General features: G+C 38.4%; 1 protein-coding gene across 3 annotated transcripts in view; it reads left to right on the top strand.

The window, feature by feature from the left end:
- Astn2 (astrotactin 2) overlaps positions 1-27,650 on the top strand; it is a 951,602-nt gene that overhangs the window by 260,927 nt on the left and 663,025 nt on the right. For 2 of the 3 annotated variants that reach the window (XM_051188027.1, XM_051188026.1), the window contains exon 4: positions 17,114-17,266. The exons of the other annotated variant lie outside the window; for it this stretch is intronic. In XM_051188027.1, the coding sequence (XP_051043984.1) occupies positions 17,114-17,266 (153 nt within the window). The remainder of the gene's footprint in view (positions 1-17,113; positions 17,267-27,650) is intronic. 3 annotated transcript variants of the gene reach the window in all.

Below are 27,650 nucleotides of genomic sequence, written 5' to 3'. Positions count from 1 at the left end.
TAGCATTTTGACTCCATTAATAATTGAGACCATGACTACATTTGAATTCTAGGTTTTATTTCTTGTACAAAAAGCAAATTACTGACGGGTTTACTGCTTGAAAGTTGTACTGGGGCATGGGGTGCTAGAAAGATGGCTCAGCCATTAAGATCATTGGCTGCTTTTTCAGAGAACTGGGTTCAATTCCCAGCATCTAAGTGGTGGGTCAAAACAATTTACTACTCATGGTTTTGTGGGAGGGACACACTGCCGTCTTCTGGCCTCTGAGGGGACTGCACACATGGTATACATATATACACAGAGAAAAAATTATTCATAATCATAAAATAAAAAATAATCTGAAGAGTAATTAAAAATTGAAGCATGGTTAGAAAGCTTAGAACAATTACTGTCACAAACAAGTGGCTCCTATCTTCGCTATTGTCGTCTATTTTTTTCCCTAAATCCCCCTTCTGCTGATATTCACCTTGATATGTATAGACACATCTATGACAGAGTCGCTCTTCTTATCATAATCATCTCTCATATCTATTATAGATAGATCTGTCTTAGATGGAACCAATACCTTTTGTTGATGTGGTCTACCCTCACCCCACCTCACCTACAGCGTCTTCCCAGGAATGCAGGACTCAGGCTACACAAAGTGACTCCAGCTTTTGGATTGAAGACTGCTTTGTACTGCTACATCTTTGTCGGTGCCACATATGTAGACATTCATCCTTCTTAGATATGATATGTCTCCCTCCATATCCAAGGTCAGCAGCTGTCACGTGTGTGTTTTACAAATACTTAAGTCTCCAGGCTAGCTTTCTGGAATGAAATACCTCAGCTACTTCATTATTTTTCAGCTAATTGAAGAATTCTCTTTGATACCCATCCCAATTCAGCTGAGCTATAATTTCACCCCAACTGGATATAATTTCTCTTATCACTGCACGTTTTGGGACCTGAGTCTGAAAATTCTTGGATCATTGGCTTCTGGGGTGTTTCCACCCTAGTCTCTAATTGCTGTCAATGTGAACATCTTTCTTTGTTTTCCCTGTCTAAGTTTAAATACAGTTCAGGAGGTAGATGCCCTGAATGTGAAAAGAAGCAGGCAGAAGGCTATTTATAAGTAGCCTCTCTTCAACACCTTTCATTCTCAGACATCATTAACTGATTATAAACTTGCTATTTTGACGCTTGGCTGAAGTCCTACTACTGCTTTCTTCTGGTCAAACTTCATCTTGACTTGATTGGTTTTGAGGCCAGGATGTGGGCCAGAGACATGTCTATGTACATCTAGGGAAATGAGGACAAAGTAGGAATGCATCTTTCAGTTTTTACTTAGTAAAGCAAGTAAATGTCCTCACATTTCTGCTCTAACATAATTTCATGTTAAGTTCTCTTTTTCTTCCATCATAATTACTAAACCACAATTACTGAAAGGTATTTAAAGTACACAGAAGGACCACTGTATTTCTGTTTGCAGATGATAAACAGTAAGTGTCCACCTTTTCAAAGTTTTACCTTTTTAGAATCACCTATTTTATCATTCAGAAAACTGAATGCAATATGGGTGTTCTGTCCCTTACATAAACAAAATTTAATCATTTTGTTGGACTTCACTTGTAGCAGACTCTTTTTGCATTCTAAAAAGGAAATATCTTTCCCTGTGGAAATAACACTTTTTTTTTCTAATTTTTCTCTTAGTTCTGTTTTAGTCTTTTTGTACCTCTCCTGGAACTTCATTAGTTGAATCTACAAAAAAAAAGTGAAATCAATTTTATTAAATTACCTTACAAATAAAACATATCAAATAGCTCCTTTAAGGAAGCCTCTTAAACATTTTCCCAATCCCAAGCTCTATGAATCTCAGTGAACTTCCATACAGGTAAAATGGCTACTATGAAGCCATGGTGATTCACTTAAGATTTCATTGTTTCTATAAATTACATTTTTATATACTTATCTACCACAGAAAAAGAAAACAAACTATGACTGAGTTGAAACTATGAAAACAATTGGCTTCATACTCTCATCACTCAAGCATACTTCCTTGCTCACCTAATATTACACTCTCTTGTTCTCCTCTTTAACTTTTCTATTAGGAGGTAAAGAGATGGCTCAGTGGTTAGGAACACCTACTACTCTTTCTGAGGACCAGGAGTTCAATTCCCAGCTCCCATATGGTAGCTCATAAACTTTAGTTCCAGGGAATTCAACAGTCTCTGACCACTCACTGATGGAAATTTCATGCAGGTGATACACAAAAATTCACATAGCCTCACATGTGTATTAAAATGAAATAAAACTTAAAACAAAACATTCCTCATTCCTATGACCACACTACTCTGAATGTGGCCGATCTTATATAAATTTTTTAGTGTATTCACACTTGGACATATTTTAATGTATATACAAAGAAATTATAGGTTAATATCCAAATACAAGAAAAAACATGTGGGAATTTGTGTGTGTGTGTGTGTGTGTGTGTGTGTGTGTGTGTTAGTATTATAGTTTTCATTTCCATTCATTTTCCTGCAACTTTAGTTTTTCCTTACTACTGAATAATGTTTCATTCCATTTATGTGCCACATTTTGCTATCAATTCATATCTCTTCATCTGCTGATGGATGTCTAGGTTGTTTCTGCTATCATAAAAACAGTGGCAATAATTATGGATATGCAGAAATCTCTCTGGTGGGACATAAATTCCTTTGGGTACATACTCCTCCAATAGTATATTTTAATTTTATTTTACTTATTAAACCCTCTCTAGACTTTTTGTGACTTGATACCTGTGTTAATTTCTAGTGTCAGAAGACTTAACAACTTTACAGTTCTTCTGTTGAGAGAAAGCTCTACTAGATAGTGATGTCAAAACAGCAGTCACTACGAATACTATATTTATTCTTTAGGTAACTGGTCCTGAGTCGGATAGCTCTGAGTTTGCATTCCAAACTTCCTACCTGCCATATAGGCCACCTTAATCCATAGATTCTCAATCTAGGGAGATATTTTGCTGCTAATGGTCACATGGAAACATCTTGAGACACTTCTTATGATCATACCTTGAGAAGACAGTTTGGCATAGACAGGACATGGATATGAATAAGCATTCTTCAATCTCCAGATGAATCTCTACAAACAGTTTTAGATGTCAATGCATCTAAGATTGAGAAGTCATACTTTTTAACCAAGTATCTTGATCTCTCTGAATCTTCTCCAGTATTTAGCATGAGAAATAATTTTAACTTTTTAATATATCAGAAATGACATGGAATTATATTGCCAAGGCCCTTTTACAGTTATCTAGCCCAGTATAACAACTCTTCTAATTACAAGATACATAGGCTGAACATCCCTATTCTTTGAGTTCCCACATGAGGTTTTCTTTTCTTTTTTCCTCTTTTTTTTTAAATTTAATTTTGAAACAAGGTTGTTTTACATGTCAATCCCAGTTCCCTCACCTTCCCATCCTCTCCTATCTCCCCCACCAAACCCTAATCCATCACTTTTCTGCTACCCAGGGGGAGGGTGAGGCCTTCCATTGGGAGCCTTCAAGTCTGACATATAATTTAGGGCAGGGCTTAGGCCCTCCCTCATATGTCAAGGCTGAGAAAGTATCCCTCTATATGGGATGGGCTCCCAAAGTCCATTTGTGTACTAGGAATAAATACTGATCTACTACCAGAGATCCCATAGACTGTCCAGTCCTCCTAACTAACACCTACATTCAGGGGGTCTAAGTCAGTCCTATGCTGGTTTCCCAGCTATCACACTGGGGTGCATGAGCTCCCCCTTGTTCAGGTCAGCTGATTCTGTGGGGTTCTCCAGCCGGGTCTTGATCCATTTGCTTACCACTCCTCCCTCTATGTAACTGGATTCCAGTGTTTAGCTGTGGGTGTCTGCTTCTGCTTCCATCAGCTACTAGATAAAGCCTCTAGGATGGCATATGAGGTAGTCATCAATCTCATTATCAGGGAAGGGCATTTAAGATAGACTCTCCATTATTGCTTAGATTGTTAGTTGTGTTCATCAGTTAGATCACTGAGCATTTCCCTAGTGCCAGATTTCTCCTTAAATCTATATTGGCTCCCTCAATTATGGTATCTTTTTTCTTGTTCTCCTCTATTCTTTCTCTTTCTCAATGTTTCTGTTCCCTCACGCCTACCTCTCCCTTCCTCTTCTCCCTTCTCTTTCTCCATTTTTTGCATTTTAGAAAATTTTAGGTTTTCACATTTGGAGTTACCAAGCAGTAAAATGTCTATATTCAAAAATCTCTAATATAAGAAACACAGCTAGTCTCAATAATTTAGAGTAAGGGTTAGTCCATGTAAAAATGCATGCTATGGGGCCATTTGCAGCAACACGAATTCAAACATTTGTATTAGAAGTAGTAGTGATATGACAGCTTTTCAGATAACTGCAGCTAAATTCTGAGTCCTACTGTCCCTCATGATACTATGTCAAGGGTCTGTGACAAGTTTAGTCTTCCATTTCTGGACTCGTTCTGTTTGATAATCATATTTTTAATGTGACATTTTCCCAGCAGAATTCTTGAGGAATGATTTGTGCCATGAGAGGGGAACTAGTCTATTTTCAGCCCAGAATTAGGTTTCTATTACCATAGCCTTAGAAGAGGTCACCTAACAACTCAGGAAGTTTCTCTCTCTCTCTCTCTCTCTCCCTCTCTCTCTCTCTCTCTCTCTCTCTCTCTCTCTATTTCTCTTTCTCTCTCCCCCCTCTCTCTCTCATTATTGAAAGAAAATCAAAGACCATAGGGGAAATCACACATATGAATTTACTTTGTAAAACCTGCATTAATGGTGAGGGGTCTTCTATCACATCTTCTTGGAAACCTATCTGTAACCTAGGTATATAAGATCCAACATCTTCAGTTTTAACTCAGAAGATGACAAATGACAGAAAAAGTGAGGACAAGGAGAAGCTGACTGGTAGAGGTGAGAGCTGGCAGGTAATATCTCTATCCCTGGGGTCCCCCTTATCAGGAAAGGGACCAGGGCACGGACTACTTCATAGATTCTTAGAAACTCCAGTGTTATGAGGAAACAGCTCAGCCCTGAGGTTCTGTCACAGCCTCTGTCTCCCTTTCTCTTTATCTCTTTGTTTCCTCACACTGCTGCCCCTCATTGTGCACATTGAGCAAAATGATGGCATTCCTCAAGATCCATCCACCGTGCCTGCTGCCTCCCTGTGTAAATGGCTCCCTAGGATGGATCTCTATTATTTCACCAAAAAACATCACAGGGAGAATTTGTTCTGCACCACTGAGGACATGATTTCCATTCTCTCAGCTGCCTTAGCTCAGTGTTTTTTGGCTGTTCACTAGGAAAGGAATAGAGAAGAAAGAAAATGTCTGTAATACCTACCTGCGCCAGTTTTCACCAGGGTTAAAGATTCAAGATTATTTAGCCATGGGATAAAAAACAACTCCCCAAAATGCCTACAGAATCCACATCCACATGATAACCCCACATAGGGATGTAAGGTGGCCCCAACATTCCAGGGGCTGATCCCACAAAGATGGAAGCAATATCCTTCATACTTTCTGTTCTCCTCATTCCATTTGCATTACTTTTATTGTAAAGGTCACATAAGTCACCCGACCTTGTCTCAGGATCTGCCCCTGTTCTGTGATGATGATGATGCCAGTCTACCCATTTGCCAGGCTTTTGACTATTGGGCTAAAGAGTTATAGTGCTCAGCACATAGTAAACACTGAACCAATGTGTGTGAGTGGAATCATCACTATCCTTATTTGATTCTTCTCGTACTCGTCCTTATCTGCATTAGAAAAAAAAAATCTAAGGACACTAGAGGTTCACAGAAATACTGTGTTTGTATTTGTACCTTAATGTCCAAGATAGTAAAATAATTTTACACTATTTTTATTAGTTATTTTTAACCCACACTCTTTATCTGTTTGTTATCTATTAAAGGACATGAAAAGCATATTTCTGAACTCCACCTTTTTTCTATTATCAATAGTGATGAGGCACAAGTTTCTACAGTGACTCAGATTAAAATATTTTAATCTATGTCTAAGAGAAACATTTTATTTTTCAGACAGGTTAGTGAGTTACCATACAGTATCATACAGCCGCTGGCCTGATACTTGAATCTCGGTTTCCTTTCTCTAGATCTGCTGCATTTCTACTTTAACCCCCACTTTCACTCCTTGGATTTAAACCTGAGGTTTATATGTAGTGTCATGGCCAGTGTTTATTGTCATAAACGAATGAGAAATTTAGGTCATTCGATGGAAAATTTCAAGCCTTACAGAAATGGTAACCAGTGTCAATTTATTTTTGATTGTATGTTTAGCTAGTCTATTTTAAAGGGTTAAATATTGAAAATGAGATGTATTTATTGTGTGGCAGAATTATTTTCTTTACAGAACCCCTGCTTTTTTTTGGTTTGGTTTTTGTTTTGTTTTGTTTTGTTTCGTTTTTTTCCTTGGCTAAATGTGTTTAAATCTGTAACCATCCTTAGCACTGGAGAGATTTGCCTTGTTTTAAAGGCACCCTGGTGAGAAATATGACCACAGAAGTAGTGATGGTTTTACTAGTTCTGTGTTCTGTTCTTTGTATTCTTCTGACAACACTATTTGTCATAGAAAAGGGAATTCTCAGTTTCAGGTGGCTGTAGTTTCTGATATTATCTTCACAATTTTCCTTTTGTTAAAGATGCATTCTTTTTTGTTGTTTTGTTTTTGTTTTTATTGAAACAAGATTTTCCTTTGGCTATCCTACAACTCAATCTGGCCTCAAACTCACAGATATCCACCTACCTCTGCCTCCCTAGTACTGGGATTAAAGACATGCACCAACACCACCTATCTTAAATATGTATTCTTATAATTTCATTATGTGTATTTGATGGTATATATACACAGAGGCCAGGAGAGAGTCTTGAATATCCTGAAGCCAGAATTATAGATAGTGAAGCCAGAATTATAGATAGTTGTGAGGTGTTGGAAATCAAACTTTGATACTTAGGACCTCTAACAAAAACAGCAAACTCTCTTATGCAATAAGCCATCTCTCAACAGATTTTTAAAAAATTACTATCTAAAGGAAAGTTAACTCAAAGTAGGATGCTTATTTTATTTTTTCCACTATGGAAGGTACTCATTAAGTTAAGATTACTGAATTTACTACAAAACTAACAACAAAATTATGTTTGAAGGTACCAATGAGTTTTTGCTGTTTATAGATTATGTATGACACTTGAAAATTTAACTCCTTTGTGGCATACCCACTTGTAAGTTCCTAGAAAAACTTCTCTATCTACCATTACCAAAACAGTGCTTTATAACAAAATTTCAGTGGGTGTGGATGACCAACACTGAGAAGTTGTGTGTCTGAATACTACAAGGGGTGTTAATCTCACATTGGGTTCCCCCATTGTTTTCAAATTGGCAAGCATCCATATTCTAAGCTATAGGATGTTTGGTACATACTGTGGGGCAATGCTTTTATAGTGATTCATCTTTTGCTAGCTAATTTTCTGTGAAAGATTTCCTCTTGCTAGTGGCAGAGGTACTTGAAAGAGTCGAAATATATGATGTATCTTGAAGAACAGACTCTTACTTAGCACACACATGACATTCACCACAGCAAGTCATAAGGCCATGCCCAAGTGAACAGTTAGTTTCCAGTAGGGCTATAAGAAGGGTATGAATTCATGAAGGGCTTAAAAATGAGGCTCAGTGATCTATGTATTATAGTTATTATGAAGCAAATTAAGTGACTGTATTTCCTTTATATATTACCTGCCATATAACAAGCACTCTGTAATTGGTAAATGTCATTATTATTGTTATTACAATTATCTGGCTAATGAAATGCTCTTGGCAAACTGAAATGAGGAACATCTTGGTAATAGATCAACTAGAGAAGTCCAATGTAACTCTACAGTAGAAGAAGTAGCCTGGAATGCTTCTAAATATCCGGAAAGGGAGGGTATTGGCTGTAAGAGTGGAGCTTTCCTTTCTTTGCAGTCCCCCTGCTAGGAAAACAAGTCCTCCTCACACATTATTATCTGATAAGCTTCAGCAAGAGCTTTACAGTTTCCTATTTGCTTGGGATAATATGCCTAAGTTTCAGGACCTAGTAGTATTGTGCATGTATTAGCACTTGTACAATGACAGTGACAATGCACTGTGAACAGAACTGTATGTCCTTAAGCTATAGCCACATCCTGGTCATGCTTCAGAGTGTGGCCATGAAGGGAACTGGCTGATGCTGAGTGCAACTGACACTAATATCAGTGGACACTGTAGTCAACAGGCCTTGGAATGATGATCTGATTTGAACATTGAATAAGAGTATAATCCTTACTCAAACACTGATGAGTCATTGAAACAAGATGTAGAAAAGCTACTGTTAATTGTACAAGCAAGCCCCTTTGAGGTCCTGTCACATGGGAACATGATAATAAATGCTATTCTTTGTTAATTGATTAATCTACTTTGCATAATTGATTAAGCACCTTACAAAAATTTTACATTAAATGATAACTAAAACATACAAAAATGAGGAAAAATGACTTCACGACTTATGCAACAGGTTTTGCAGAAAAGTCAGTCAAGACATAATGGCATGAAACATTGAACCTGTATCCTTACTGTGTGTATTCAATGTGCCATAGCATTTGTATTGGAGTCTAGACTCAGATGAGGGGAGCAGTGTGGTTATGAGGGTGATTGACTAAGGTAAGATTTCGAAATTGGAATCTAAGGATGAGTTCAGGATACCCAGACTTTGTGTCTCAAAGGTGTATTCTCTTGATATTGAAAATCATCTCCTAGTGTAAACTCCAGAAAAACAAACTTTGGGAAATTTTCCCTCCAATTCCTGACCTTTCTTTGCCTCATTCTCCTCTCTATACCCTTTATGGTTCACACTGCTTCTAGGAATTTTCCACAGCCTTTGTAACCACAAAGACAACCAGGGGATTCCTTGTCAAGGTTTTCATTACACAGGAATTCAGTACCCTCTTTTCTATCATCTTCATACTTTCTTTTACTATACCAGTGATATGTTTTAGAAAAGGGTGATATTAGTTCATCTCAGTGTCTATAGTTCCCGTACCTGAATATAACTCCCACCCAGGAATACTTTTAGAGATAGAATTGCAGCATGTATAGGGCCTTCCAATCTCAAGGAGCACAGAGACACATTATGTGACTACCCTGGCTAGTTTTAGAAGAGATGAATTTTCTAAGGAGGGGAAATTCTGCTAGTGACTGAATCCCATCAGGCTGTGCAACATAGACTGCACAGAGCTTTTGGAATTTCTATGACTGATGGGGAAAGACAGATCTTTGAAGCAGTACTATTAACTCTCAGTTTTAAATAACTGTATCATGAACTGTGACAGGCACTTTAACATTTCATTTAGTCAAAAACAGTTTGTTGGAGTTGGGGCATGCCTCATTTGAACACTATAGAAGGAGATACCATAGAGTATAAATAAATGCCTCTCTTATAGCTTAGTAAGAAGTGAAATAAACAAAACTGTTTAATTTCAGAGCCTTCCAGGATCACACCTCACTAGAAGTTGCTAATGAAGTCAGTATTGATATAGCTTGTCTAATTTTTGATTTTTTTATTTTTTGCCCCTTATTCCATGAACAGGACTCAGTGGTATTGAATGGCAATTCTGTCCAACCTTTGCAATCGACAGTCAATTCTGGGGGAATCTGTAAAATTAGAGTTCAACTTATTTAGATAGGACAGTTGTAAAACTAATATCCTGACATGGACAGGGAGGGGTACCCAGAAGACTTCAAATCAACAAAAAGAACTACAGGCAACTAAGGAATGCCAAAAATGGGAGAAAAATCTGGCCCAGGAAAAAGCACATCAATGGATGACGTAATAACAAATGGTGAGCCCTGGAAAATTACATGCAAGTAGCAATGTGTGTGTGTGTGTGTGTGTGTGTGTGTGTGTGTGTGTGTATGTGTATGTATGTATGTATATGTCTATGTGTGTATATGTGCATGTGTATTTTCACACACATACCTACATATCCATACACACATACATCCATATACATATATATACATACATATATATACATATATATATATGTATATACATATATATATATATATATCACATACATATACATTCATGTAACAACAGTTTAAGAAAAAAGAGCCCAGGAATTTGAAAAGGAGAAAGGATGGGTATATAGAAGGTTAGAAGAGTAAAGGGAAAGGGCAAAAAGCAATATAATGTCAAAATTAAAAGAAATTTTTAAGTGCTTTGCAAACAGGAGAGCAGCTCCTGTGATAACTACATTCATTTTCACAAAAGCACATTCGTTTACATTTAGAACTACAAGATGTTAGAGCCAGAAGAAATCTTGGAAACCATCTGTGCTCTGGCTAGGAAACATGAAACCAGGTCTAGTGAACCTGGGCAGCATTGTAATTTTATCAAAAGAGAAGAAAATATCACAAATCTGATTCTGTCTTCCATACTTGATATAATTTTCCCAATAAAAATCGTGACCACCTCATAGGCCTGCAAGTTAACCGACAGACCCAAGATTCTGTGTATAAGAAAAGGCTTTTCCCTGGCTTTTCAGTTTATATTTGTTGCTATTCACCCATTTGTCTTGTCTACAGGCACTTGCTTGAAAGATAAGCTGGACAAGGCACCAAAGAGAAAAAAAAAAAAAACATAAAGAGTAAGAAAATTATATCCATCATTTTTTTTTTACTTCCTTAGAGCTGGGAAGAGGCAGACATTTTAAAAAAAACATGAACTTGGGTTTTAATTTTTTTCTAGTCTAAAGCATTTACATCTAGCTAAGGAAACAGGCTGTTTTCCTATTGTTTTATTTTTTCATGAAAAGATTCTTATAAAATATTAGATGTTACTTTCTGTGGCTGGACTTGGATAAGTTGAGAACTTGTTAGTTCTAATTTATTTATTTATTTATTATTTTCCATAATACTGGAGTCTGAGTGTGTTCAGTCCAAAGATAAGTATTAGTTTAAATGAATGTATCTACATTATTGGCTATGTGCATTCTGTATCTTTGTCTCTACCTATCAATAAATTTATATAAGGCATTAACTTATGCTGTTTGGAAGATTAGCAAGCTAGCTGGAGACCCAGAAGACAGTCTACTCTGTATCTCAAATATAAAGATAGTCTGTTTCTTCTTCAGGTAGATCAGTCTTCTATCAAGGCCTTCAACTGATTATGTGAGGCCCACATACATTGTGGAAGCAATGTATTTTACTAGATGTCAGAGTTTAATGTTAATATGTAAAATAACTTCCACATATACATTTAGAATAATGTTTGTTGAAATATTTGAATATGGCATCTTCCTCAAGACAGCACTGTAAGTTAACCAGTATGAGAACTGAGATTCAACTTACCCAAGAACATGAAGGAGAGGAGAGGGGCAAATGAAATAGCAGTTGCCAGCATTGAAGGTTGAAGATGTGCTGTATTAAGTACCAAAAGTTTAAGAAAATGTGTAAAACTAGGGGATGGCAAGGAGATGGTTCCTTTGGCCAAGTGCCTACTGTGCAAGCATAGTGACCTGGTTTTGAATCTCTAACACCCATGTCAAAGTTTGGTATGTTGGTATATATTTATAAGCCATGGAGGCTATATTTTTGGAGCTTCTGGCATGATTCAAAGGGAGCTAAGTAGATATGAGAACCTACTCTTCCCAGAATTACCACTTTTAAGACATTAAGAGAAATCCTTATTAATCTTGTAAGGTTCATGATGTTCCCAAGCCTTAAGCCTTAATGTGACTGTATGTATCAATTTGGAGTACATAACATTTCAATGTAGAGGAAATAGCTTCAGGACAGCAGGTGTTAAGCTTTGACTGTAAAAGTGTCACTGACAAGTTCATATGTTTGATTACTTGGTCCCTAGTTGGTGGTGCTTGTTTTCAAAGACTGAATAACCTTTAAGAGGCGGGAAACTGGTCAAGGTGGGACCTTGAGATAATAATTTTCCCTGCTTCCAGCTCCAGATTCTCTGCTCCTTGTTAAGTACCATGTAGTAAGTAGCCTCAGCGAGCTGGCACAGCCATAGGTTGAGCCTCCATTCACCATATATTCACTGTCATCACTGACTGTATCCTTATAAATTCCTTTAAATTGTTTTTGCCTGGAATTTCCTCATAGGGACCAGAAAATTGACTAATCCAATGAGTTTTTCCATCTTCATGATCCATTGGTTATATTCTGGCAATATAACCAATGAACATCCACTGGCTGCCTTGTCTTTCTAGCATATGTCTTCAGTGAGAGAACAATGCCGAGATGAGTTAAGAACAAAGCCTGGATCTCCAGGTAGTATTGAGATGAGTTCAGTCAGGTCGAGGTTACTGGACACTTCCTGCTATCAGAGCAGCTATGTAGTCCTGAAGGAATGTCATCCAAACTATAAGCTTGATATAACCATCTCTACATAGCAAGCTGACTAGAGGCCATGCCTTTAAGGGTAGTGCAGGGAGTATGGGGCTGGGATGTCAGTCATTATTAATTGAGTTCAAATCTCTGCTTTGTGCCTTTGGAAGATTATCTAACTTCTCTGAGTCCATGTCTACATGTGTCTAAACAGGGGTTAATGAGAGTTGCATTTCAAACTTGTTAAGAGAAGAAAATGAGAAAATATAAAGAAATGCCAAGATCATTTCCAAGCAAAGTGTTTGTGCTTGGGAACTGTGAATTTTTTTCTAACACAGATTAGAAGTGTCTAAAAAATTAAAGAGAGTAAGGGATGTGCTATTGAAATTTGAACCCAAATATATGTACATTTCAGTGGAAGAGCATCCAGACATCACTGTGTGGAAGAAGCAGTGGAAGGCAAATTGATTGCACAGTTGAGAGTTGTGTCTGTGTCTAGGTACCTTCTGTAAGCTACATGTCCCAACTTGCCTGTTATCTGGAAACTGGCACACCTCTGTGCCTCTGTAGAGTGACTTGATCAGTGTCTTTTGCTGTATCCTCCTTCTCTGTTTTCCTACTCCTTGTTTTCTGCTCTGCCCTGCCTTTACCTTCCTGTTTACAGCTCTTTTCTATAATATTTTTTTCTATTACTCAGTGTGATTTTTTTCTCTCCATCTATGTCCACCACCTCCCCCTTCCTCTTATTTCCACCTTCTTTCTTCTCAGGGGTAGGTCTCTTCTCCTCGGATCTTAATGTTTAATCCCCATTAAGATCAACAATCTCTCATGTGTTAGTCAAAAGGAGGTGGCAGTCCCCTTCTCTCCCTGCATTCTGGGCCTGCCAAGATGTTCAGTTCAAGCACCATCTGTTGCATTGATCCAGGCGATGATGGGTGAACATTTTGCTGCTCTGGGGAGGCAGAGCTTAGTGGGTACCCAAAAGTAATGTGCCTTGTTTGAACAACTTGATATATTGAAAGAGCTGTTGAATGGGGTCAGGAGGGGTGGAGATGCATAGAATACAGGATGATATTAACCATGAAGAGGTTTCCATGAGCACTGCTGCCCTAAGCCTATCTGGGCTCTGGGCACTGTTGCCATGTCAAGAGCAGCCAAATAGATGGATAGGATTTGCTACATTGGGATCAGAAGCCCTTGCCATTCACAGGAGCAAACATTCCCCCTCCATGTGTTGTCCTCTGACATAATTAGTGAAATCGATATCAGCTTAGGAAAAATCAAACAGAAATAACAGAAGAAGAGCTGAGCATCAAGAACTGATGAATGCCAGAGACATGAAAGAGAAGTGGATAGTACCATAGACAAGGCTTTGGGCAGGTACAGAAGCATGTTATAATGGGTCTCTTAAGAGAATGCAATGAGGGGTCTTGTGGGAGTGTAGGCAAGTGAAGGGCATTAGCATGTAAGTATTAAGATATCTGAACAAGAAATATCAGAGTCACCATAGGCTAGAAACAAAGATGCAGAGATGGGAAAATGGCTTTATTGATTCCCATAAGAGTTGGAACTGTGAAACAGGCACTCTGACAGAATCTGTAATTACCTAACATTGTAGTCTTTATAAGAAATAGCTATATAAACAAGAAGAAGAAAGGAAAGAATTACTCTTACATTCTCCTTTCCAGTATCCTTCCAGAACATCCTACTGGCATGGCTCAGCTAGGAGACAGATGACAAGGAGTCAGGTGATGTTTCCAAAGAGTCTCAGTGGGGCAGATTGAATTTGGCAGATATGCAGAGATGTGGCGGTGCAAATAGAGAGCAGTTAGCATAGGTCAGGAGTATATACACTCTGTATCACTACATTGTTAAGAATCTAACTCTGAAAAAAAGTGCACTCATCTACTCTTAATTCCCGTGTGCATGGAGCAGATTATGCTCTCTCTCGTGCAATTTTGTGATTGTATCCCTTCATCTTCATTCAGATGTCTCTAAAAGGCCATTATATTTTTAGTCAAAAACTATACATATGCTTATTGCTGTCAAATGTGGTCCTTATTTCACCTAGACATCATCACTTCACAGTTATTCAATGTCAGAAGAGGAGCAAAACTCATTGTATTTTCTTTTTTTCTTTTTCTTCTTTTTTTCCACTATCTTTATAATACATCACATTTTGTAGGTGTTTTACAACCAATATGACACTCAACTATGATGACATCTCAATATATACTCTTTAAAGGCTCCCTAATCATTCCATTATTTCTCTAGTTCTGACTCTGCACCAATGCTTCCATATTCTAGGCTACTATAAAATCATCCTGGACCGTGTTCTATGCTTTGTTCCTAGGTAATATTTTCACTCTCATTCTTATTCTTTTCCTCCACCCTTTCTTTCTCCACCCTTTCTCCATTTTTCTCTGTATGAGCATGCATGTGCACATATGTGTGCTAAGACTGGAAGAAGACATAGGGTGTCCTGTTCTATCACTCTCCAACTAACTCCCTGAGAGTTAGGGCCAAGGTTATGGTTAGGCTTCTGACTTCATCCCCTGTGTTAGCTCACATGGCTTGCCATCACTTTGTTTTTCTTAGATGGGCTGATACTAGATTTCTGCTACAACCTATTCTATCATCATATACCATTCGATTATGGTGCATGTTTGTTTTACAACTCACATTTATTTTACAATTATTAAGTCCTATTCATCATCCTTTTAGTATGATAAACATCACAAGGTAATTTTGTTTGGTTCTTCCAAAGGGCTTCCATAATAAAATACTACAAACTAAGATGTTTCTTTACAGATACTGTGGCTGAAAATCCAACATCAAAATGGAGGTCTGCTTGGTGAGGTTCTCCTTCCCATCCTACAGAAACTGTCTTCTCTCTTTTCTGAAGTTTGTCTCTCATTCTCCCCACACCTTTATTACTTCTCTTTCTTTGAGGATTTCAGATCATTGCGTGTTCTAAACATTTGAACATAGCCTAGCAGCTTTCTCTTATGATTCTGGTCAAAACACTCTTTTGTATGTATACTGAGTTAAACTTGACATGGCTCTGCTTCTCAGTATCAAATTTTAACCTCTGGTTAGAATTAGGGAGCCTGTAAGTGAAATCTCCTTGGATCACCTTCATAGATCTGACTTGAGATATCTGGGGAGAAGACAGCAAATGTTGTAGGTGAGGAAGCTATAATGCCACCATATGGTTCATTTGCATTGTCAATTGTGTTTCTTAGCAATCTGACTCTCCCTGTGTCCCTGAATATGGGGCTTCCCACAGAAACTAATATCCAAATCCACCCTCTGGTTTTGACTTACCTTGCAGACACATCTGTCTAAGGTTGATAGTTCTTCCTGAGAAAATAAGAAGTGGGTGTTGAGAGGCTAATGTGGAGAAATCTGTCCAAAGAAAAATGAATCCTAGTACATGCCATTTCGTGGTATCAAGTGGTAGGAAGTTCCACCTGAGAAGAAAGTCCCCACCCTCTGTAGATGTGGGTGGAGGGAGACTGAGTTTGAAGATTTCAAAGTCAGTCCTGTCTGTGGGCATTTCTCAGAACAAAGTCACTGAGGCCATTTAGCTGTGTCCTGTTTTCTTCTGCTGCGTTCCTCCCCCTGCCTTTGATCAGATCTCTCATCTTTCTCAACCCTTCCTATTTTTCTTTTATCTTCTATAGTTTCTCTTTGAATTTCTGATCTTATTTTCTCCATTCCCTGGGATTTCCTATTGGTCTCAGTTTGGAAAATGGAGATGTGGCCATGGATAATACACCAGAGAGATTTGCAGGTTTCACTAGCATTTGTTAGCATGGAGATAATGCTATGACTTGTTTGGAGGCCTTGTTTTCTCCTTGACAAATTTGGGGTGTGGAGTTACATGATCTGCATCCCATAGTGCTGTATTACGTGACCATCACCAGCACCGTCCCCATTCAGGCCACCATTAATCATGGGTGGCTTATGCAGAAATCTTAGTCCCTGTCTCATTTCCTGTTTCCATGTATATTCCCCACTTTCAATAGTAATAGTTAGCAAAAAGATTTAATTTATATATGTCTGCTTCTTCTTTAAAGCTATTCAGTGATAAATAAGTCTTTGCCACTTAGATGAAATCTAAACTAAATATTGTGTATAACTGTCCTTATTTTCCTGCTTTATGAAAACTCTATTGCACCCACCCTGTACTCTTTTCTTTTACTGAAGGGCATCACCCCTCTCCTTTATCATACTCCTTCACTTAGGACACTCTCATCCCTAATATCTTCTCACTGCTACCATGCTCTACTTTCTTTGGTGCAGGCCACTCATCATTATGACCTCCATTACAATAGTGCCTTTCCCAAGAAAGCTGCCTTGACTTTCTGGAAGGCTGAAGTACCCTGTTGTCATATTCTATATTCAGAATAGTTGCCTGATGTTGGAACTACCCATAAATATGTCCTACTGGATTATGGATTATTTGAAACATGGATTGTATCTAAACTTTATACCCTAAGGTCTTACTCCAATGTGTAAAATCTAGTAGGTTAAAGATAATGCCAACATTGTGTCTGTCCTTACGCTAATGAGTTGACTTGTAGTTTAGAATCAATAGTGGGTCAAAGATGGAGTTTCAGACACTCCAGGTGTCCAGTCCCCAGTATCTCGGGGATGGAGAGCAGGTCTACCCTTAACCTCAGCCCCATTGCCACCCTGTAGCAGCAGCTGAGGCGACACAGGAGACAGTGGAGTCCCTGATGCAGAAGTTCAAGGAGAGCTTCCGTGCTAACACACCAGTGGAGATCGGTCAGCTGCAGCCAGCCTCACGCGGTGCCTCTGCAGGGAAGAGGAAACGGAGGAACAAATCTCGAGGTAGGATCTCCTGGCAACAGAGCCAGAAAACAGAATCTGTTCTGAGTTTCCAGATCCTGGGAACCTTCTTCCTCACCTCCCCTTTTTCCTATCACTTCTGGAACTTCCCTTCTGTCAAGCCTCCTTGAAGATAATGGGTGTGTGCCCCTAAGGTTAGAGATACGCTCCCTGAGAGACATGCTGCCTCATTGGAGGATGACAACGAACACTTTAAATTTTAAAGTGGTTTCAAAGATGAGAGAGCTCCTCTTACTGGAACTGCAAGCAGCAGGTACTCTCCTCAAGGACATCCCTACAAAGTATGCAAGAGAAACAGAGCATTCTTGTGGGAGGCACAAGAACTGTTGACTGGGAGTCAGAACCAGGAACACTGTTGTGGAACCACACTTTACAACCCTGACAATGCAGGGATTGAGAGCATTAGCATCATGGAGTAGATGGAACTTATTCTTATTTCCATCCTGCTGCTGTGTCTGCTGGATAATTCCATTAAACTTGGCTAACATACACCTATCTCACAGTGTAAGAATTTTGCCTGAAATGATTCCCCCTCCTCCTTATTCTCCTTGTTCCTCCATCTTCTTACATCATCATTTCTTCTGACCACCTGTTTAACTTTGTATGTGGGAAGACCCCAGTTGTCATCATCTGATTTCTGAACCTGGTCTTCTGTTTTTTCAGGCTGCTCAGTGATCTTTGGTTTACTGCTCTTTGCACCTCTCCTCCATTTACTGTGCCTTCATTCCTATGTTACCTTTTGTGTGTTCATGTTTATGAATATGGCCTTCAAAACTGCAAGATGTCCATATCTTTACTTTTTCTACTGAATCTGTGTGCTCTGACCTCCACACTCATTTTCTGGAATTCTCTCTGTGTGTCATAAATATATAAACTGACCCCTATACATTATATTTTCCAATTTATTCACATCTAACATATTCTAGGCAACAGGCTAAATGATATATGCACCTTATTCAGCAGAACTCTTTTCTAGTAGGTATAATAATTCACATTTTACAGATGATCTCACCAAGACAGGAAAACTACAGTGATGTGAAAGAGGATCCCCTGGAGCTCAGCCTTCTGAACTCTACAACCTTTTCCTCAGTTCCTCATGTTGTGTTAACCACCAACCATAGCATTATTTTATTGCTACTTCATAACTGTAACTTTGCTACTACAAAGAATAATATTATAGATATCTGATATGCAGGATATCTGATTTGCAGCCCCTATGAAAGAGGCATGACTCACAGGTTGAGAAACTCTGCCATAGGAAGTAACAGAGTCAGAAAATTTCAACCAACTGCAGTCCAAAAACCTAGTAGCATATCTACCATGTCCTGTACTTGTGAAATCCAAAGTATCTTTCCAAACACTTGAATGGCACACTTCCTAATGACATCATTGGTTGTGGCAGCCACAACTCACTATGAAGTCTCCTGGATTTTCTTTCTATATGTTAGTACTGGTTCCTTGGGGGTATGATAATTTGCTTCTCTCTGGCTCATTCCTTAACTGGACAGAGTTCTTGGGGTTGTTCTCCTAGTTGAATGTTATTTACAGCTAGACAAAATCAGAGTTTGAAACATGAAGGGGTGGTGGTTCATGCTTGTTTTGATGATGTCTAGGTCCTAATTCTGTAAACTTTGCATCAGGATGATGGAAAGGCAGACAATATCTGCATATTTATGGCAGGCCATACATCAGAGAAGAGCAATTACAGAATTTATTTTTGATCTCACGTAGTACATAACAGTTTCCCTGAAATCAGCAATGATGATATGCTAATGCTAACCCAGTCACTTTCAACTTGTAGGGCTTTGGAAAAGTCATCATTTTATTTGAGTGTCAGCTTTCCAATTCCCGAAAATGGGACTCATTAGTCTATAATAATGCTATAGTAGTCTTTACAATGGTGAGAAGGCTCAGTCAGCATACATTGGAAGTACATGAGTGCTGCCCTGTGTGTTTTCCTGGGTTGTACATTCACATCATTTAAAAATCTTGCCCAACTTTACCTACATATCTTTATTCTTTCAAATTTACCAAAAGTGCCCCTCTGCCTTCTTATGTTTTCACACCCCACTAACCTACTTGACTTCAAGTAAATCACTTCTTTTCTTGAAGACTAATCGGACTTTACTTCTTCATTTATTCTAAACATCTTCACCTAACTCTTCAAAGCTATCCATTTTACGCTTCACAATTTTTATAAGTAGCCTTGTACTATAAGACAATTGTGCAGTTTTTCATATTACATCAGTATGTTTAAAAAACTGCACATAGAGTTCTTTTGTTTCATTCTTGCTGAAAATGTGACCTTCATTTTGTAATCTTTCTGTTCTCTGTGAGAGCAGAGTTTCAGTATGAAATTGTTAGTGAATACACTTCACTTGACCTAGACTGGGAGTGGATAGTAAATGATCACCATTTGCTAGTAATAAGGAATCTCTGCATTCTAATGAATAAATGCAAGTGTAACTCCTCAATGTATGTAAAACAAAACAAAACAAAAACAAAAAACCTTTTGCTTTTCTTTGTCACCTCAGGACTCCTGTTACTTCTTTATAACCATACCCCACTTAGGATTAGTCTCCCTAGACAGAACAACTGGAATACTTCCTTCAAAATCCTAGAACAGGTAGAATTTGCTTATGACCTTGGGTTGTTTCTCTTTTCCTTGGAATAAAATCTGAACTCTAAACTCTCAAGTGTGGACACTGTATGATGATGTTCTTGTTGCTACTCTCTTCTCTAATACTGTCTCCTCTGATTTTCATTGCATTCTAATAAAACTGGCTGCTGCCATGCTTCATGAACACAGCTAACACATCCTTTCTTCAGAGCCTGGGAACTCACTAATGCTTCTGGTGCATCGTTCTGTCTGCATCTTCCATTACCAACAGCTACTGTTCTACCTCATTCCTTCTCACCTTTCATCTCTCAGCTCAGGTATCATCAGCACTTTCTCCCATGTTGATCAGCCAGAATTTTTTTCTCCTTTTGAACTGGCAACCTTCTGTGATATAGCCTAAGATTATTTTTCTTGGCTTGTTTGTTTTCTCCCTCTCCCAAATAGATGTTTCCTATTTATACATTTAAAATATATAAAGTATTTATCAAATGTGTGCAGAATATATGAGCATCTGAAATCACTTCTAGTTCTGTGTTTGGAATTAACAGTGTGAAAACAGTCCTTGCTGAACCAAAGCAGCCTGATACTGATCTCCCAAAAATGCTTCTCTGTGACAGACAGACTGACAAAGTAGTGCTGAAACTGATGTCATTAAATCATTACTTAAAAGGTTCACAAGCAATGTAGTGGTGTTTCTGTTGCCACCACTGGATCTGGATGCTACTGGAGAGGAGGAAGAGGCATTGTGTACATTACATTCACACTGATGCACCACAAGCTAGAGAGATGACTCAGTGGATGAAGTGCTTGCTTGCAATCTTGAAGCCCTTAGCTTAGATGCCCCATATTCATGTAACAATCCAGGTATTCTGGTGCATGCCTTTTACCCCAGCACTGGGGAGCCAGAAGCAGAAGTGTTCCTGGGACTTCATGGACAACTACTTTTGCTGAATTACTGAATTCCCATTCAGGGAGAGAGTTTGTCTCCTAAGATAAGATGAAAAGTGATAGAGAAGGAAACTAATTGTTGTCCTCTTATTTCTACATATATGTGCATGTCTATCTCCATATACCCAAGAACACATATACATTTATAACACACACATATGCCTACACACATGCACACACATTTTCTTGGAGAGCAATATTTCACAATCAAAATTCTGTATGCACCATCTTTTTGTAGATTTCTATATTCCTTTTAATTCTGTTAAGACTCTGGGAAGTCTGCAGTACAAAACGCAGGGCTGCTCTGTTGAATGTGATACCATCTTGCCTGCAAATTCTATTTTTACTCTGGAACATTTACTAACATCTCATCCAACAGAAGCATCCCCAGAAACACAACTTAGAAATGCTCCATTACCCCTCACAGGCCACCAGAAAGCTTAAATATGATGGTCTGACTTTCCAGTCTCTCATTGTGTCATTCCTCCCCCTGTCGCTGAGGTGGCTGTGGGCCTTCTGGCCCAGAATGAGAGCACCTGGCCTCTCTCTGCTTCATTAGGCTCCACGCCCAAAGTGTGGTGCCCAGTAGTTCCCAGCAGATGGAATGGGAATCTGAGAACCAGTGTCATGGAATTGAGCACATGGCTAAAAGCAGTTCCAATGTATTTCCTTAGCTTGGGCTACCTCCTAAGAAGCCTGGTAGATGCTAAGCTGTAGCATACCTCATCAGACAAGGAAGGCTATTGGAGAGCTTAATTGCTGTTTTTATGTTTGTGACATGGTTTTATGAGGCAGCTGTTAAGTAGTCACTCTCCCGTGACCTGAAGGTTGTGAAAAGGAGGGGTTACATTCAAATAAAGGCAAGGAGGGTTTCTTCAAATTGAGAGGCTAAATGCAGGAGCTTACATTTGAAAATTAATTCTGCAGTTGTAATCTTTATCAAGTAAGTAAATGCTGTGTATAGTCTCTATTGGCTCTTTTTTTGAACTTGTGTTAATAATGCTAGCTTCACATGTAGGTAGGAAATGGGACTGAAGAGATTCTTGGCCCCACGTGGGCACACGGTTAACCCTTATCAAGAATGGTCAGGACAGTCACTGCCATAAAGGCCTCACACCCTTGACCTCTAGAGGCTCACAGGTATACTCCTTATTCTGGATCATAACCTGTATCTTATTTGGCATATTCTTCTACCTAAATGGGATATCTGCAGCACCCTGTTCACCTAACCATGTCACAAACAAATCTATCTTCCACCATGATAGCTGGAGTGATCTTTTGAGAGCGCACTAAATCGGCCACATCACTCCCTGCTTAGAACATTTTCCTTGTACTATGTCACCTGCATCGAGAGCTTATTTAGATCTTTGTATGAATTCTTCTTAAGGCAGATGAGCCCTTGTACTCAAATGACCTAGATAATAAGGTCTAAATTTCTGGTTTCATCTTTTAAAGCTATTCTACTGACAGCCTGAAAAGTCACTTGCCTCTAAGCCTGACAACCTGTGTCCCATGACTGGAATTCATGAGTTGTCCTTTAGTATCCATATGTGTACCATGGCTATCATTACATTGTATGCATAAACACACACACACACACACACACACACACACACACACACATTTTGTTTCATAGTTGATTTGTGTTTGTTATACTATATGTTAGCTAACTAATTTAACATTTTTTTCAAATCCTCAGATAATATTGTATGCCAAGGAGAAGACCACTGAGAGATAGCAAGAGTACCTTTTTTAAAGTGTTTTTGTAGGATCACATCAGGCAAAGCACTTAGCACAGAACAAAGCACAAGATGAACACTGGGTAGGTGCTCTGTAGTTTTGGCATTTGTTACTGTTTGTGCTGCTGTTGATATTATTTTATTTAGTCTTCTTGTAGTAGTATTAATTGCTCCACAGGAATTTATTTACTTAGGTTCAAAATTAAGAACACAAAGGTAAGGACACATTGTTCAATACATTTATAATCCAGCAGTGACCAGCCACATAGTTTTCTTTCAAGCAGAGATTCCACTCCATCTCTGACTGGTAGCCCTAGGGTTCTGTCTTCTATAACCAATGCTAGCCTACTCTCCCTTGGGACAATATTAGATTAGTACTAATCCTGATCTGCTAGAAAGACCTGCCCTTCTTCACCTTCACAATTGATCTTTGGAGTCATCTTTGTGAAGCATGTCCTCATCTTATGCCCCTCCTGAGGGGGGCCACTGTTGTCCCTCACAATCATGGGACTCTTCTTTACCATTGCCTCTATCCTTGTTGTCCATTCTAAAGACAGGTTGGTGCATCTGTTGTAGTCTTCAACTTTTATGGTTCTGTGAAGGGAAGCAAGGTTTTTATGCTCTCTGTAACATGTGTGTATAACAAAGAATTTGCCCAGGATAGTATTTCACTTCGTGTGACCATAGAAATACAGTTGAATAGATAGATGCCTAGGTGAAAAAAATAAATGAGCTGGAGAGAAGACTCATGGAATGCAAAGATTAAAAAGAATCTATTGAGAATTTAATATATTCTACACATAGTACCATCATATATTATCTCATTTAAAGGTTTCCAAAAAGCCTATGTGTGTTATCCCCATTTAACAAAGCAAGAAACCAAAGTTCACACACTTTAAGTGACTTGTCAGGGATTACCCAACAAATAGACTGTGTGGTTGTGAATTCATAGCCTACATTTAAATTACAAGATGACTTTGAGCTTTGCTCTTATCTACTCTGGCTATGTTCTTTGAGCTGTGAAATTATGTCAACTTCATCTACTAACTACAAGGAAGTATATGTAGTTTCTCATGCATTGGCAAGTTTTTCCGTGTCATCAGTGCTGCTGTGAGAGTGTTAGGAGCTACAGGCTTCCATAAGGAGAGATATAGCCTTTTATGAGACAGCATAGAGCCAGGGACACTCAACTCAGGCTTTTTATGACTCTAGACAGTTCAGAAGTTATGATGCTAGCCCTGTTTTGTGCATTTTAAGGTATTTACCCAACCTTTTCAAGATGTTGTACATATGTCAGATGTGTGAGTTACTTGTGTTTCCTTCAATCGACAGTAATGATTTATTAAAGGAAGCACAGAATCATACACAGCCACAGTGAATACATAGAGGTGTTGAAGGTTGATGTGAAACATTTGCCAACATTGAAGAATAATTAAGGAAGAATTTATAGAGGAAGAAATCCTCAGAAGATGTCTTGATATTAACCAGGGAGTAGGTTGGGAAGACATTTCTGGAAGTAAAAGTAAAAGGAATCTACAAATGTACATAGGAGTGGATCTATGCAGAACACTGGACAAATCCCTGGAAGGAACTCTGAACCAAACAGATGTAAGAGGGATAAGGTACTCGAATTTCCACCAGGTTGATGTCCTAAAGCTTACTTCCATGCTTCCCAGCCTCAGCATATAGAGGAGAGGCAAGCACTGGTTCCTTCAGTTTTCCTTGGAGATAACCTCCAGTCTTTTATCTTGGGGAACTGTCCCCTGAATACTGGCTTATGCTAAGACATGTGTATTCTTCATGTTTTAGTAAGTGGCTATAAATTATTCACTTAGTTGGAATAAAATAGCCAGAAACATTAAGGAGTTGAATTAGTTGTTTTAATGGGTTGTTGCTCTGCTTATAAATATTGGACAAGCAGGTCCATCATCTATTTTTGTTTCTTTGGTCACCATAATAGTTTTGCTGATCTCTCAGATACTGTGAAAGTCTTCCCTTTCTGCTAAGGACTCAACTGTGCTTTTATAGGAAGACCACAAAGGTATTGTTAAAGTTTGGAATGAGTGTGTATGACATTTATATGACAGAATTTAAAAAGGTTTTATTGAAATACAGTCCCTTCTAACAAAGGTACTTTTGTTCCTGCATCATCAAAACAAAGTTAGATTTAAAATAGTAGATGATAACAGGATAGTTAGGAGAACTAGATAAACCTTGGGTACCTCAATCCATAATGAAATAATCTTTTCTTTCCTTACCTTTGCATCATTTCTGCAGCTGTTTTCCACCCCTTCTCAATTGCCAGCATCCAAAGCTTGCTTTTGTATCAAATTATGATGGAAAAAAAGCTAAAGTTACTTTTTTCTTTTCAAATTTTTACCCCTGAATGAAAGTCATGAACTCTTCCTCCAACTTTTTATATCCTCTTTCCTGATTTTCTTGAGCTATTTGTCATGTATCGCCTTTTATTAGAGTAATTTATAGCCACTTCATATCTTCTTCTGCCTTAATGAATCTGCTCAAGTGCAGCAACCGTTTCCAGGCAGTGCTTGAATTCCCACTGACTTGCCTCCTTCCTGACAAACAGCAGATGCTCAATTAATGTTTGATAAATTATCGTGTGATTAATCAGTGTGACTGCATAATCTGATATAAGAGCTCCCATTCTCTGTGCTTCAGTGTTCCTATCTCTGTGGTTCTAGGATTCTGAAGGTTCTCCTTCTGGAGAGACATGACCTTTGCCCCTGCTTCATCACTGACTTGAAAATGACTTACTTTTCCATTGCCTAATGTGCAAATACCATTGTTCTTATAGGAGAGTTGTAAGAATTAGAATTAATGTACATAAAGTATTCATCAGTCCACACTGAAAATAGTAAGCACCTAATAAATCTATGTTGTTAATTTAGAAAGCAAATGTGATAGGCTAGAGAAATTGTACCAATCTCTTCCAACTCAAATTACCTTTGATTGTAAATGTGATTGGGAAGTACTAATATTGACCAAATTTAGGAGTTGAAATAAACCTCTTGTTTGAACACTAGCCCTGCCTTGAGGGTAGGGGATATATCCAGAATTGCTGACTATCCTTGGGATTCCATCTCAGCATCTGCATATGTGGTATTCCTGTCATTATCCTTCAACTTCTGCTGTGAATTAGATGCATCCTGGAATCAGAGATTTAGAACTTTCAAAGAAAGGGAATGCTATGCATCTTTGTTCAGGAAATCTTTCCACCTGGTCCCTGGCTTTTACTCTATTGGCTATCGATGTCTTCCCAAGTGTACAGCCAGCAATGGTACTAATACCACCCAGGTTATCCCCAGTTGTGTCTGAATCAGGTGTGCGAGAGTTAATCTGAAGTCACAGCACATAACAAGCTCTATAAATCTTTGCTGGCATGCCTTTCAAAGAAGTTTGCTTTCCTGAAAGTGCATGTCACCTCCAAGCTATTTCCTTGTCCACTGAAAAAGTGTCAGGGAGCTCCCTAGACCAGGTTTTGATAAAGGCTAAAGACAGGACTCCAGGACATTCTTTTCATCAGAACAGATGACATTATGTCATTTAGTTTTTCATATAGTAAAATAATATGCAGTGTCTTTAAGCAGAAGCTAATTATTTAGTACTCACCTCAAGTCACACATCTGTTCATGGCTGAGTTGGACAGTTTAACTCTGGGTTGGGTAGGATCCAGATCTACTTGTATCTGTTTACCTTAGTTACTGTTCATTGAACTCTGCAGTCTCATTCACATGTTATAGGATTCTGTAAATGCACCTCAAGGTTTTCTTACCCAGCTTGCTTTTAAGGTAGGAAATTAGAGAAGACTGTTAAGAAATGAGCACATCTAGGCAGGAATGAGATTCAAGTCCTTAGTCAAGACACTACAAATTAAACAGTCTCTTTTCATGGATTTTGAACATGTAAAAACATGTAGGCTACCTGACCCACATTAGTGTTGGCTGCTGGAAAATTTTGATAAACCACTAGTTAGATGTTAGTAGCTATTGCTTGTTTCAAATTCAGCTGTAATCAAATGGGTGAATTGGTAAGGCCATTACAGAGAGCAGTTTTGTATTCTCTGATGATTAAAGTAGGTGTGGTTAAACATATTGAGACAATGACATGAAGTGCCTGAGACATTAACCATTTTTAAACTGTGCTCCAAATAGGCTCTTGGATCAAGGTATGAAGAGTTATGGCTGAGTGTGCATCTCCGTTCTTTGAAGGTCTTACTGTTCTATAATTATACTTTAGGCATCACTATTTTTGGAAAACTCTTAATCCTAAATGTATATGAATATATATTCTAAATATAATAATTGTATATCATTTCAATGGAATGACTATGAACTTCCCCCATGGTTCAAGGGTTTGAACATTTGGTCCTCCACCAGTAGTGGCACTGTTTGTGAAGTTGTGGGACTTTTAGGAAGAGAAGCATAGCTGTGGGAAGCGGATATCTGAGGACTGAGAAGGGTTCAATCCATGAAAGTTATAGCTTATCATTGCCACAAGCTTCAGCCTGTTTCGCTGTTTCCTAATTGACCCAGATGTGAGCAAGCAGTCTCATATCCTGCCACCATGCATTCCTCACTGTCACGAATGGACAAAATAAATATTTCTTCCATTAAATTGCTTCTTATTTATTTGGTTACAGTGATAAGTATCTTATGCGGAAAACTAGTTCTAAAAGCCATTGGTCATTGTTATAAAAAAAACTGACCATGTGATTCTTTGGCCTTTGGAATGGATTATGAGAGAAACAGAGTTTTTAGCACATTAAGCACATTCAGCTTAATCAGCATTCTTTAAGAAATGTGGACAGCTAAAGTACTGGTGTAAATGCAGACAGAAAGGGCCATGCTTATAACATTTCGGAGCAGAACAAGGATTCTAATAGAAACTGGCTTATCAGCTGCCCATGTTGAAATCTTCCAAGGAATCTGTGCTCAGCACATAGCATAAAATTTCCCATTCTTGTACAAAATAAAAAGTAAGGAAATGCATAAAAACTTTTCAAAAACTTATTAGAATAAAAACTGCCTTTTCTGATTTT

The sequence above is a fragment of the Phodopus roborovskii genome, unplaced genomic scaffold (genome assembly GCF_943737965.1).
Source record: "Phodopus roborovskii unplaced genomic scaffold, PHOROB, whole genome shotgun sequence".
In the NCBI taxonomy this organism is placed as follows: Eukaryota; Metazoa; Chordata; class Mammalia; order Rodentia; family Cricetidae; genus Phodopus; species Phodopus roborovskii.
The sequence above is the reverse complement of the archived record's forward strand: the minus strand, read 5'-3'. Positions and strand labels throughout refer to the sequence as shown.